Genomic DNA, 12,321 nt, shown 5'->3' on the forward strand with positions numbered 1-12,321 from the left:
TAATGTCATGTGTTTATGAATTATGGTGTAAAGTTTTGTATCTACTTTTATTCTACACACGTAGGCCTAATTAAGTGTATTACATAATCATTTGTATCATTTTTTGTTTCTTCCCATTTTTGTGTTTTCCTTCCATTTTTTGTAACTTGATAAATCTTTTATTTTCATGTGCAAATTTGCTGAACATTGAACACATGTAAATCAATAATGCCCATTGCTTGTATTCACACATGTAATCTTTACACAAGTGAATAAATCATTTACCTTTTTTTTCCACAAAAAAGGTCATACTCTAATGACACTGGCCATTAATCTCATACCTCTTCACAAGATATATGTGCATTTAGTTTTTTTTCTACTTATTTTAATGCATTTCTATGTATTTATTTATATTTCATATTTCTTGGCAAGGATAAAAAAAATTATAGTTTAAGGTAGTTCATAAATCCCATATTATAGTATACCAAGCTTTATTAATTTGATTTAAAAAAAAAAGACAAGGCAATATATTATGTTTACATTTAACTGTGCACACAATTAACATATGATTATACATTTAATGTGTAGATTAATATAATGTTTTACAAAGTTGACTAGACGACAGCAACACTTCAACTCAAATTCTGACTCCATGCACAGAGACTACAAAAAAAGAGAATAGGTTTTTAAAATAACTTTTAAATTTAATTAGCTAAAGTATTTTGTTTCCCCATTTATTTAAGCCTTGGCATATAACTTAGAAGTGAGACATAGCACATTCATAGCACATTTCCACATATAACTGTACTCTATTTTGATTGCTTCTTGCTGTATAGTATGTGAAAACTGAACACATGGCCACTTATGAAGCTACTGAGATCACAAGCCTTACATATGGAAGTTCTTGCAGACTCAGTTTAAGTATGTGAAGAGACACCTCCTGAGAAATTACAGCATTCATTTTAGTCATCTAGCAGTCGCTGCATTTGAACTTCAGTTTTAAGTCAAGAATCTGAATGATTTAGACGAGTGTGTTGCTAGGCAGCAGGTGGAGATGGGATGGGAGGTGTTTCTTCAGCCCTAAGGGCTTTCTGAACCACAGCACCAGCGCCATCTCCTGCAGGGGCAACCATACTGCAATCAGAGCTCATCACTAGGAAGAGAAACAAATCCACAACCATGCAGTTGTGATAAGCTCAAGTGCAACAGAAATCACTCTATTCTGCTTTATTTCATAAGGACTGGATGCATACCCTGGCCACTGGCGGTGTTTGTCTGTCAGTGGGACGTAAACCACACCCATCAGTGCTTTCCTGAGGAAAGTACCATCGCTCTGACGGTCATACTGCTCCAGAACTTGGCTTCCACCCTCTGGGCCCACAGGCAAAACAAGTCTCCCACCTGGTTTCAACTGTTCCAGGAGCTGTTGATGCATATGTTTAAATAAGACTACTGCAGGCTATGTGAGTAACAATTAAGTATTATTCATTAGGTGCATACAGCTTTAGGGAGTGTAGGAGCTGCTGCTCCAACGTGAATGGCATCATAGGGGGCTTCATCAGGATAACCCAACCGGCCATCACCCACTGCAAGGGAGAAAAAAAGAACATTTCACCAAAACAAGTTGCAAAAACTCAATAACTATTTTAACAAGTAATTTGAATCACTCACCCACTAATTTAATTCGTCCAGACGCAAGCAGTTCTGGATCATCTGCCTGGACATTTTTCACAGAGGCTTGCACCAGCTCATTTATGTGCTCAATTCCCACTACTTTTCCAGAGGGCCCTACCTGTAGAACAAACATAGCAAATATATACAACAGGAATCAGTATATCTAAATAAATAAAATAATTATGTAAAACTATTTAAGAATCCAAATTATATTATTATATACATATTTTAATGTATATAATTTAGTTATATAGATTTGTGTATTTTGTCAAATTTGAGTTATCGTTAATGTTGGTGTAGAAATTTCTTTTTTCAATAAGTTTATTATGCTCATGCTCATCATGCATTTATTTGATCCAAAAATACAGAAAAAAATTTGTGAAATATAATTGCAATATAAAGTAACAGTTTTCTATTTTAATATAACTTATTCCCATGACGCAAAGCTGAATTTTCAGCGTCATTACTCCAGTCTTCAGTGTCATATGATCCCTCAGAAATCAATCTAATATGCTGATTTACAATCAATGCTGGAAACAGCTGTACTGCTTAATTGTTTTGGGACCTGTTCTACTTTTTTTCAGGATTTTTTGATAAATAAAAAGTAAAAAAAAAAGAAGGTAAAAATAACAGTGCTTATTCAAAAAAATTAAAATAAAGGATAAATAAAAATACACACACACATAAACATATATAAGAAAAAAATGTATATTTGTATATTAAATATATTTATATATAATATAAAATAAAAATTATATATATATATATATATTAGGGGTGTAACGGTACGTGTATTCGTACCGGACCGTTTCGGTACAGGGCTTTCGGTACGGTGCACGTGTGTACCGAATGACCGAATGCAATATTTTGTTTGCGGAACATTTTCGTGTTTCCAAACGAACATATTAAGTGGCGGAAGTCTTTGCGTTCAGCGCAAATCCCGCCCTGCAGCTGATTCTAAGGCCGGTGACACACTGGCTGCGTGGCGTGAGCGTGGTGTTTCTGCTGTTTGTCAGTTGCGTGACACCTGCTTCGCGTTTTCTGTGTCTTTACACACCAGAATCCTGCCCGACGCGGCGCTGAAGTGCTGCTGCTACTGTAGGTGACAGAGGGAGGCCGCCGACAGACCAGGATCTTGTCTTCACGACAACCAGAGGCGTCGTGCCCCCTCAGATTTCTGAGCCAAGTGGATTTTAAATGCAGCTTCCAAACGAAAAAAAAAATTGCAGAATAATTTTTTTATATATTTGATACAATCACAGCGGTGTGATTAGATCGTTCAGTGCACAGCATCAGCTGCTAAATTCAAATCTGCGTTCGCTGGCTGGCGCTGAGCCAGAGACAGACGCGTTCGTACAACGCTTCATGATAACCAATCAGAAACTATTCTGTTGCGCTTATGGATGCAATGGCCAATGAGAGACGTCCAGAAGAGTCATCACTGAAACGTTTTGTTCACTTGCTCGCTGACTGAATTATTTAGCGAATTCTCTCATCAGAAACAACAAAAAGTGCAGATGTGCGTACGAATGTAAGTAAGATATTCGTTTCATAATGTAAAGTGCTTCAGTGATTTTAATGGGAGTTATTGAGAGTGCCTGAACTCTGGCTAGACTGAATGAAAATGTTTTTTGATAATGTAAATGTTCTTTACTCTCTGTAAAATGAAAGTGTTAAAATAAGTATCTTACAATATTGTTATTAAAATTTACATTAAATGCAAATTCAGTCGTATTAAAAATAATTTATGGCATGATATGGCACTTAAGTAAAAAGTCAGGTTTTTATGTGTAGTTAATAGATTACACTACATTTCCATATATTGATCAAATAACAATCTATAAATGTGCAAAACGCGTTTACCTACACATATTTGAGAAACGAGATACTTCCTGATATATTAAGCATGTTTGGAATTGTTTTGAATAAAAAGGAAAAAAAATAATAAAAAAAATAAGCCTATATCAGTTATACAGTGCTTTCGTAGAATGACTTATACTTCCGACCCCCCCCCCCCCCAAATGTGCCCCCTCAAAAATCATGAATGCATGACGCCCCTGACGACAACAATATCTATACTTCATGTTGAGCATAAATGTAAAGCCTACTGATAAAGGACACCATCAACAGTATTGACGGTGTTTGACAGGTGCAATATGCCAGTGTGTCACCGGCCTAAAGTTTTCTAAAGGCATCACGCGAGTGTGAACATCACTACGACTAGGAAAAAAACGATTGTAATTCAAACGCAGCTCCCGTCGGCATTTAAACAGACCTTTGCTATTAATTCGATCGGTCCAACGCAATAACGAAATCTGAGCAGGTCTAAAAACTGAAACTGTTCATGCTGCACTTTACACTTTGGAAAAGTTATATATATTTTTGAGACTGAGAGTATTTTATTTAGTGGAGAACTTTGCAGCAGTATTTTATTTCTTACTTTTTTTTTTTTTTTTATATATTTTATTAAAAAGTATTTAAAAAAAAGTGTAAACAAATTGTAAAAAAAAAAAGTTTATAGTAATAAACAACCTGCAGTTTAATGTTTGCATTTCTTTCCCTTACTGTACCGAAAATGAACCGAACCATGACTTTAAAACCGAGGTACGTACCGAACCGTGATTTTTGCGTACCGTTACACCCCTAATATATATATATATATATATGTATGTATGTATGTATATGTATATATATATATATACATACACACGTAAATATTTTCAAAATATATACTGTATGTGTGTATATTTATATATACATAATAAACACAGTACACATATATTATATGAAAAAACACAGCACTCACCATTCTGGCAAAGCATGCAGTGAGATATCCACTTCCTGAACCCACATCCAAGGCTGAAGCTCCTTCTGTTAACTTGTCACTGAGGACCTCAAGAGCATGTGCATGCTATACAACAAATGATTCATATACAGCATATATAAATATAACAGTAGCATCTATTTCAGAGGTGCTTGCCTGACCTACCATATGAGGGGCACTGATCGTAGCCTTGTATCCTTTGTAGAAAACAAACACACACACAAACACAATGTGAGTGAAAAAAAAAACTATTCGTTTTCTTGTTTTTTCCAGTTTGCTTCATATATATTCAAACCAATATGCCTGCTGATATATGAAATTCACCTATGGACTGGGGAGAGTCAGCGTAAGGGTGATCTCTGGAATAAATCCCTCTATCAGTGGCAAGCATGGCATTAAACACTCTGTCACTGCGGATAACTCCATGATCTGTCACAGAATGACAACATTACACTCTTTACTACAGAATCTATGTAAATAACATTTGTGTATTGAGATGTACAATAACATTGAAGTATTGTTTTTGTATCACTATCTATCTACTAACCTCTTAAGCGGGTGATGAGTTCTATATTTGTTTTGCCACTTGAGATCCATGCCATGGTTCTGGAGAGCAGCAAACCCATAGGCACCGCTACTGCCGCCAGTCTGAGCACTGTCTGCATTGCCTAATAAGCTGCGCCTGCAACAAATGATGTCTGGATTTCAACAACTGCCAAATTAGGACAGTCTGTAAACTCACTCTGACATACAACTGTCCTGAGTCTTACCCCGCTGAAAATAACCAGCTTAAACCACTTTTACTTTATCAAGCTGTTTTTCAAACTCAAGCTGTTCTTAGAACGCCCTTAAACCCAGCAACCTTACCAAGCTGGTAAAGCAGCAAACCTAAATTAATTTAAGATGGGGTTTTTTCCCCCAAAAGGGTGAATTGCTGTAACAATAATAAAAAGTATATGCATTTAATTTTGTGTAAACTTAACAAAACCAAAGAAATCATTGAATTTGTCATGCATGCAACAGTGTGTTTGTTCATTTTAATGTTATCTGGATCTAACGTTACCTGTCTTTGGATGTCAGACCACTGAAGCATCCAACATGCGTCAGGAGAATCGGACCTAACCTACATTTTTACCCAAAAGACAGTGAAATAACAAAATATTATTATATACGCAACAAACTGGGGTTTAAAATTTCTCGTAATTTTAAAAAAATACGTAGTTTGTTTTAACGCACAACCATAAATATCCCTGAGCAATAAAAAGAATAATATGCAGCGTAGCGTGTACAAGTTTGCATAATATTGTTTTAAAACGGTAACAGAGCCTAAATGGGTGTATATGAATTACAAGTAACTGTCAAGACAGAACTAATCCTTACTCGTAAATTTCGACCCGATGTCAGCGTGCTGAGGAAGTAAACGGAAATAGCGTTTCCAAACACATCTCGACGACCAATCACAATCACGGAATTAATGACGGACGTGTGTAACAGCCAATCAAATTCGGTGGGTAATCCCTGTCGGTTACGTGCATCTCAGCAGCGCAGTGAGTGAAGAGAAAGCAAGAGAAGGATGAGTTTTACATGCTAATGCTTGTATTTCCTACCCACTTCCCCCTTTTTAACATATTCTTTTAGATCTGAGGTGTACTGAGAACATTGTACTTTAAGGTAAGCACTATGTTAAATTTATGACTGATAATGTTCTGGGTTTGCTTGAGACCTAGTAATGTCAACAATCATTAAGGCTTTTGATACCATCTTATGTAAACAAGGAGTAATGGATCGCTGTTAAAACAGCTTTTTTCCCTTTATAGAAACCTGACAGGCCTGACTTTTCATTATTAAACCATGCATGTTGATATCCTATCATGTGTTCACAGCACGCATTTGATTCTTCATTAAAATAAATGCTTTAATTACTAGAAGCGTGATGATTGACGAATTCGAAAGCCATGCGGTCCGATCTAGTGGAGATCTGTGGTCTGAGATCTGCTCCAGTCTGCCAGAGCCTCATGTACAGGATGGTGGACAGTTTACAGACTCATTTGAGCCTTCCTCTCCAGGAAACCCTCAGAGCAACTCTCCCAGAGCTTCTTTCTGCCCCTGGGAACCTATGGCTGACTCTGAGGTTTACATTGCCAGTTTAGGTACAGGAAATTATATTTGAGAAGCATGTAATTTAATACGGCTTGTTGGTTTGGTTTCTAAGAGCATGTTTTGTTGTTACAGAAAATCGTTTGAAGAGGATCAAGGGACAATCGAATGAAGTAACATCAAGAGAAATGCTCCGTTCCTTGTCCCAGACTAAAAAGGAATGCTGGGATAGATTCCTTCATGATGCCCAAACCTCAGAATTGTTCCAGGAAGGGAACTTTGATCAGAGGTAAGAATGAGATCTGTCGCTCTCAGGGGTCTTAACTATTCAGTCTTGCTTATGCAAACGGGATAACTTTTAATAAACGTTGTTCTTTTTAACTTTCTATTTATCAAAGAATCCTGATTAAATGTGTTCATAAAATGTTAAGGAGCACATTGATGATGATAACAAGAAATGGTTTCAAACAGATGATGATAAAATAAATGTTTCTTGAGCATAGAATGATTTCTAAATGATCATGCGACACTAAAGACTGGAATAATTCATGAAAATGTAATCTTTGCATCACGGGTCATTTTAAATAATTTTAAAATGTATTCAAATAGAAAACACTTATTTTAAATAATATTTCACAATATTATTGTATTTTTGATCAAATAAAAGGAGCCTTAAGCATAAGAGAAGTCTTTCAAATATATATATATATATATATATATATTTGAAAGACTTCTCTTATGCTTAAGGCTCCTTATATATATATATATATATTTGAAAGACTTCTCTTATGCTTAAGGCTCCTTTTATTTGATCAAAAATACAATAATATTGTGAAATATTATTTAAAATATATATATATATATATATTTAAAATCAATCTTATGGTCCCCAAACTTTTGTATGATAGAATATAACATTAATGAAAGTAACAGTGTTTTTCATTGAGAAAATAAAATAAGGTCATTAATGGAATAATTTTGTGATGTTGGCTCTTATCTTTGCATTTTTATACTTTTTAGGAGTATTCTACCCACACCAGAATGTTCCAGCATATATATATTTTCTACAATTTCTCACTGGAATGGTCTACTTTAGATTACACAATAACGTGTCAGGGGAAGGTCAGGACTCTAAAATACTTCCTGAACCACACTGTTGACGACTTACTCTTGGATTGTGTCTGTGACCTGTCATCACCTGTAGCAAGTGTGGAAAATATGCTTGCAGCTGCTTAGCCAGTTAAGAAGCCCACCTTAGTGGGAGTAGCGAATGGTAATGATACTTTACCAGCTTGTAGATGGCCCTGAGGTTCTCTGAAGTTGCATTAGAATTCATTAGAATATTCATTAATGACCTTGATTAGGCTATTATTCAGAACTCTAGGTAATTTCAAAAGATTCATTTTCTCTGTGCAGATGATTTAAAAAAAAAAAAGCCATTTACTTCTGGGGTTAAATTAATTTAATAAACTCTTTGGTTTGTGTGTAATTATTCGGTCTTGTGTATCCTGCAGTGCTTTGGAGCAGTTCAAGCGCTGGCTGTCTCCTGAAAGGGTGGCCATCAACGCAGAAGAGCTGGAGTACCTTCTCTTGCCCACACAGAACAGTGAGGCTCCTGCCAGCTCAACCCAAACTGACAAGCCATGTGAGGAGGAAGAGTGCCCGAGCCCAGAGAAATAACCATATCACAGCAATAACTGACCAGCAGTGTTGGGGGAATCAAGAATATGTGAGGTCTGGTTGTGGAGTATTACGATTCATTTAATGGGATCATTTGATTCACAGATTTCTATTAAGGTGTCTTTGGTTGTGCATGTCTCTCAATCTGGTTTCAACTCAAGATTCATTATTGTATCTTCATATTTGTAGGACTGAAAGAAATACACGTGTGAATTAAAAAATACAATCTCTTTCTTTGAAAAATTTTACTTGCCAAGTAACAAAAGCAGAAGTCTGATTTGTTGAGAGAAGTACAAGCATGAAAACCTAACTACATTTTATCATGTAACATTCCACATATGTTCTCAAATGAATTTCATTATTTACTATTGAATTTAAATTGTATTTTTTGTATTGATATTTACTTCTTTCCTGTAGTATTGTTTATACACTAATCCAAACATACACAAACATTACATTTATAAATGCATTATTTCATGCATATTTGTATGAATTTAAAATCTTTTCATTTGTCCCCTAAATTCAAGGTCAGTGGGCTGGATGATATAATATGCCTATTTCATTAGTAATTGTACACTTTATTCTGAAAGGATAATAAAAACTATGAAGCAGCCATAATGAGATTCTTGTGTGACCTTTGTAGTGATGCATGCTGATATTTTTGCCCAGCAGTAACCAATAGATGTCACTATTGTTGAATATGGATGAGGCAGCTCTCCATGGTGTTCCTGTCATTATACTGTTCAAGCATCATTGCTTTGTTCCACAGTTGGTCAATTTTTTATTATTATTATTTATCATATCTTTTTTGTATTATGCATGTAAAATTTTTCATTTTTATTGCATGAGTGCTTTATTTACTTTGACATTTTATTAGACATTTTATTATTCAAATTTGTTTTCTACTTCTAGATCATAAGTTGTTGTGTGTACAATAAATTGATCAAGCTCAATAGTTTATTTTGCCGTACAGCCCCATGATACATTATCAAACCGAGAGAGAGAGAGAAAAGAAAAAGAAAAAAAATCACAGGTTACCGTCTAGTTTAGGTGACTCACTAATTTATGTATTAGCCTGTTACTTTATTAATACAAATAATATTTAAATAATACGAAACTATGCCTAATTAAAAAGCATGTTGGACATAGGAGCGTTTAACGACCAACTATTCTGTAGTTGCAAGTTTTTATTTTATTTTAAATTGTAGGCTAATTTATTGAATGAATGCCTTATTAAATAATTGTTATTTAGTTCTTATTTTATGTAATTCAATTAGTTTTATTTATTCGATTACATTTATTCATTAAGCCGATTGGGAGGTCTGTGAAATCATGTTAGAACAATGCAATAGTTTTTTTTAGCATTATATAAGAAGGCTGGTCGTTACTGAAGGTTCCTCACACTCGTGCGCACTGACGCGTCGAGGGAACTCTCCAGTCATCTGTGCGCGTGTCTGGCGGCGGTCTTCGCGCTCAATCAACACGAGTTGGGATCTTTTTGAGGAGGAGATTTTCATGGGTTGTTTTTAATGAAAGCAACGTAGAGATTTACTCAGTCTGTGAAGAAGTCTTACCTGTATCATTAAACTAAGTGTTCTTGTATCATGCAGCATCCACTGAAGAAGTGATCAAAAGGACAAAGGTGGGCAAAATGTTTTAGCTTAAACTGAAATATTGCTGTGTGTGTGGAATTTTCTTTTAATTGCCACGCTAATTGAATTGCACAGAGCGATATTAAATACACAATGATATAAGGAATGTAGAAAACTAGTCTATAGTAGAATCAATAGGTGTCTCTAAATGTGAACTTACACTCGTTCACAGTCGTATCTTTATTGTGAAAATATTTAACTCGGAAACGTGCGTTTAATGGATATTATATTTAATAATTGATATTAAATCATTAATTTAATATATTTCATACATAAAAAAATAGTTTTTTTGTCCTCTAAAATCCTAATTTAACATCAGAGGAAAGTAAGTCAGATTTAGCTCTCATTGCAGTATTGGATTGAATGTCTGTTAGGTTTGTGGGGACTGCTCCCCCATTACAACGGTAAAATTGCCTCTGTGTGCTGAGGAGAGAAGGATCTGAGTAATGTTACTGCTGTCTTCTTCATTTAGGTTTGAGCTGTGCTGCTGTTCAGCAGCAATATGTTCAGAACAGATCATATTGTAGGCTATTCGACAGAAAGCAACATGCAGGACTTTCTGTCTCACAATGTTCTCTGCATGTTCAGAGTAGACATAACTGTTCATTAATAATGGAGATCCACTTAGACTGGCAATATGAATGCATTAGGTGAACTATTCAACACAGGCCATTTTTATTTTTGTCCTTTGTGTTTGTTTATTTAGATGTTTCATTAGAACTGTCCACAGATTATATGATTTTATGTTAACATTCCCAGTATGGGGCATGTTGTCACAACTGAAACAGACATTAAATCACGTTAATGGCTTTCCATGCATTTTATGTATTAAATTTGCTGAAAATAAATAAACTTTTATTCCATTCATCCTTTACAGTGAAAACGTAAGTCTGAGCAGCTAACATCTTATAAGGGTCCTCTGACAGATAGAAGCCAAAATGTCTTCTGATTAAGTTGTTCAGTCTTAACCAATTTCAAAGAGACATCGTGTTCACAAGTGGCTATTCATGGAATTTTATCTCAGAGATAAAAGTGGTTGCTCGGTACACCTAATCCACTGTAGCTTTTAGAAAGTGAAGAAAAAGATTTAAACGTTTTGCTATCCAATGGAATCTTGCAATTATCCTACTGAAGTCAAAAATAATAGTGCACAGTGCTGACTAGGAATCATTTCAAGATGTTATTAGTACACCACTTATGTGAGGAGAACACATTTACTATATTTTCTGGTACGCACACTGTAGTCTGTTTATTTAATCAGTTTGGATGGAAGGGGTATGTTACTTGGCCACAAGTCTTTCCTTTATATTGTAGATTAGGAATGGCCTTTCTGTTCTACAGGCATAGAGTACATGACCTCTCTACTTTAAATCATTCACAAATAATCCAAGTGGCTTAGTTTAGTGATCTGTGCTGTTATCAAAAAGGGCATTTAGATCCAAGGAATTATTGAATTTCGAGTTTCAGGAGAAAATGTTCCAGCAATACAGTACATTTATTGTAATTTACTTTTGCTAAAGCAGTGGCTCGTAATCAGCTGGTTGTGACCCAAAAAAAGGGTTGCAGGTCTATTCTGAGAAAACAGGGTTAAAGAAAATATGTATTTAATGTAGACCCAGACTACATTAAATCCAAGTTTTCATACAAGAGGATAAACATGCAGTGCTGACCACAGGGGGTTTTGTGCAGTATTTTTTTTAGCTGCCAACACCATGATACCATTGAAATTCAATTCATTTCAAATACAAAATAGTTACATTTCCTGTTTACTCCTATTTATATTACAAGTATACAAATTTGTGTATACAAACAATATACAAAATTATTAATATTCATAACTATTATAGTTTTCATGTCAGGTTAATTCTGGTCCAGCCTCTCACCAATCTTGGTAATATTTCCATTAAATCAGGACAATTCCCAGATGGGTGGAAAAATGCTCTTGTAATACCGATTTTTAAATCAGGAGATGACAAAATGTCTTGTAACTATAGACCTATCAGTCTTCTCCCAGCTTTGTCTAAAGTTTTAAAGATTGTTTCAGAACAACTCATGCACTATCTTGAGACAAACCAGTATCTGAGTCCTATGCAATTTGGATTCAGGCACAACCATTCCACAGAATCTGCAATCTGTCTATTAACTGAAAATATCAAACAATCACTTGACCAGGGAAATGTAGCTGGTGCTGTGTTTCTAGATTTTAAAAAAGCATTCGATACAGTAAATCACAACATATTAATTTCAAAACTAGCTAAGTTCAATTTATCCAAAAAAACATTGTCCTGGTTTGAATCATATGTAAAGGGCCGTGAACTGTGTGTTGTGATTAATAGTGTGAGATCCACTTTTCTTAAAATTAAAATAGGTATTCCTCAAGGCATGGTCTTGGGACCCATACTCTTCAGTCTATAT

At 35.0% G+C, this 12,321-nt stretch overlaps 2 protein-coding genes across 3 annotated transcripts; one reads left to right on the forward strand and one right to left on the reverse strand.

Annotated features, from left to right (window-relative positions):
• Positions 1 to 502: 502 nt before the first annotated feature.
• LOC132112849 (protein-L-isoaspartate(D-aspartate) O-methyltransferase-like) lies at positions 503 to 5,948 on the reverse strand. Of its 2 annotated transcripts, none has more exons than XM_059520547.1 (10): positions 5,858 to 5,948; positions 5,541 to 5,600; positions 5,025 to 5,159; positions 4,802 to 4,906; positions 4,643 to 4,674; positions 4,460 to 4,564; positions 1,651 to 1,771; positions 1,480 to 1,565; positions 1,233 to 1,402; positions 503 to 1,096 (listed from the first exon to the last, which is right to left on the reverse strand). In XM_059520547.1, exons 3-10 carry the CDS (start codon positions 5,140 to 5,142, stop codon positions 1,060 to 1,062), a joined length of 774 nt encoding a protein of 257 aa, XP_059376530.1. In that variant the 5' UTR covers positions 5,143 to 5,159; positions 5,541 to 5,600; positions 5,858 to 5,948; the 3' UTR covers positions 503 to 1,059. The 2 variants fall into 2 exon arrangements, with proteins under 2 accessions (XP_059376530.1, XP_059376531.1); XM_059520548.1 differs by having other exon boundaries at positions 503 to 1,132.
• Positions 5,949 to 5,996: 48 nt separating this feature from the next.
• LOC132112851 (coiled-coil domain-containing protein 32) lies at positions 5,997 to 8,497 on the forward strand. Its single transcript, XM_059520549.1, has 4 exons — positions 5,997 to 6,148; positions 6,404 to 6,627; positions 6,710 to 6,863; positions 8,089 to 8,497. The coding sequence occupies exons 2-4, from the start codon at positions 6,411 to 6,413 to the stop codon at positions 8,252 to 8,254; spliced, it is 537 nt and encodes a 178-aa protein (XP_059376532.1). The 5' UTR covers positions 5,997 to 6,148; positions 6,404 to 6,410; the 3' UTR covers positions 8,255 to 8,497.
• Positions 8,498 to 12,321: the final 3,824 nt, after the last annotated feature.

This window comes from Carassius carassius, chromosome 32 (assembly GCF_963082965.1).
Source record: "Carassius carassius chromosome 32, fCarCar2.1, whole genome shotgun sequence".
Taxonomy (NCBI): Eukaryota; Metazoa; Chordata; class Actinopteri; order Cypriniformes; family Cyprinidae; genus Carassius; species Carassius carassius.

Bases quoted from the DNA above. Each gene is read 5' to 3' on its own strand.
- LOC132112851 (XM_059520549.1), top strand. From the start codon at position 6,411: ATGATTGACGAATTCGAAAGCCATGCGGTCCGATCTAGTGGAGATCTG. The intron at 6,628-6,709 runs GTACAGGAAATT...TTGTTGTTACAG, and splicing joins GGTTTACATTGCCAGTTTAG to AAAATCGTTTGAAGAGGATC. The intron at 6,864-8,088 runs GTAAGAATGAGA...TGTATCCTGCAG, and splicing joins GAAGGGAACTTTGATCAGAG to TGCTTTGGAGCAGTTCAAGC.
- LOC132112849 (XM_059520547.1), bottom strand. From the start codon at position 5,142: ATGCAGACAGTGCTCAGACTGGCGGCAGTAGCGGTGCCTATGGGTTTG. The intron at 1,772-4,459 runs GTGAGTGCTGTG...TTTGTTCTACAG, and splicing joins CTGCATGCTTTGCCAGAATG to GTAGGGCCCTCTGGAAAAGT. The intron at 1,403-1,479 runs GTATGCACCTAA...ATGCATCAACAG, and splicing joins CTCCTACACTCCCTAAAGCT to CTCCTGGAACAGTTGAAACC.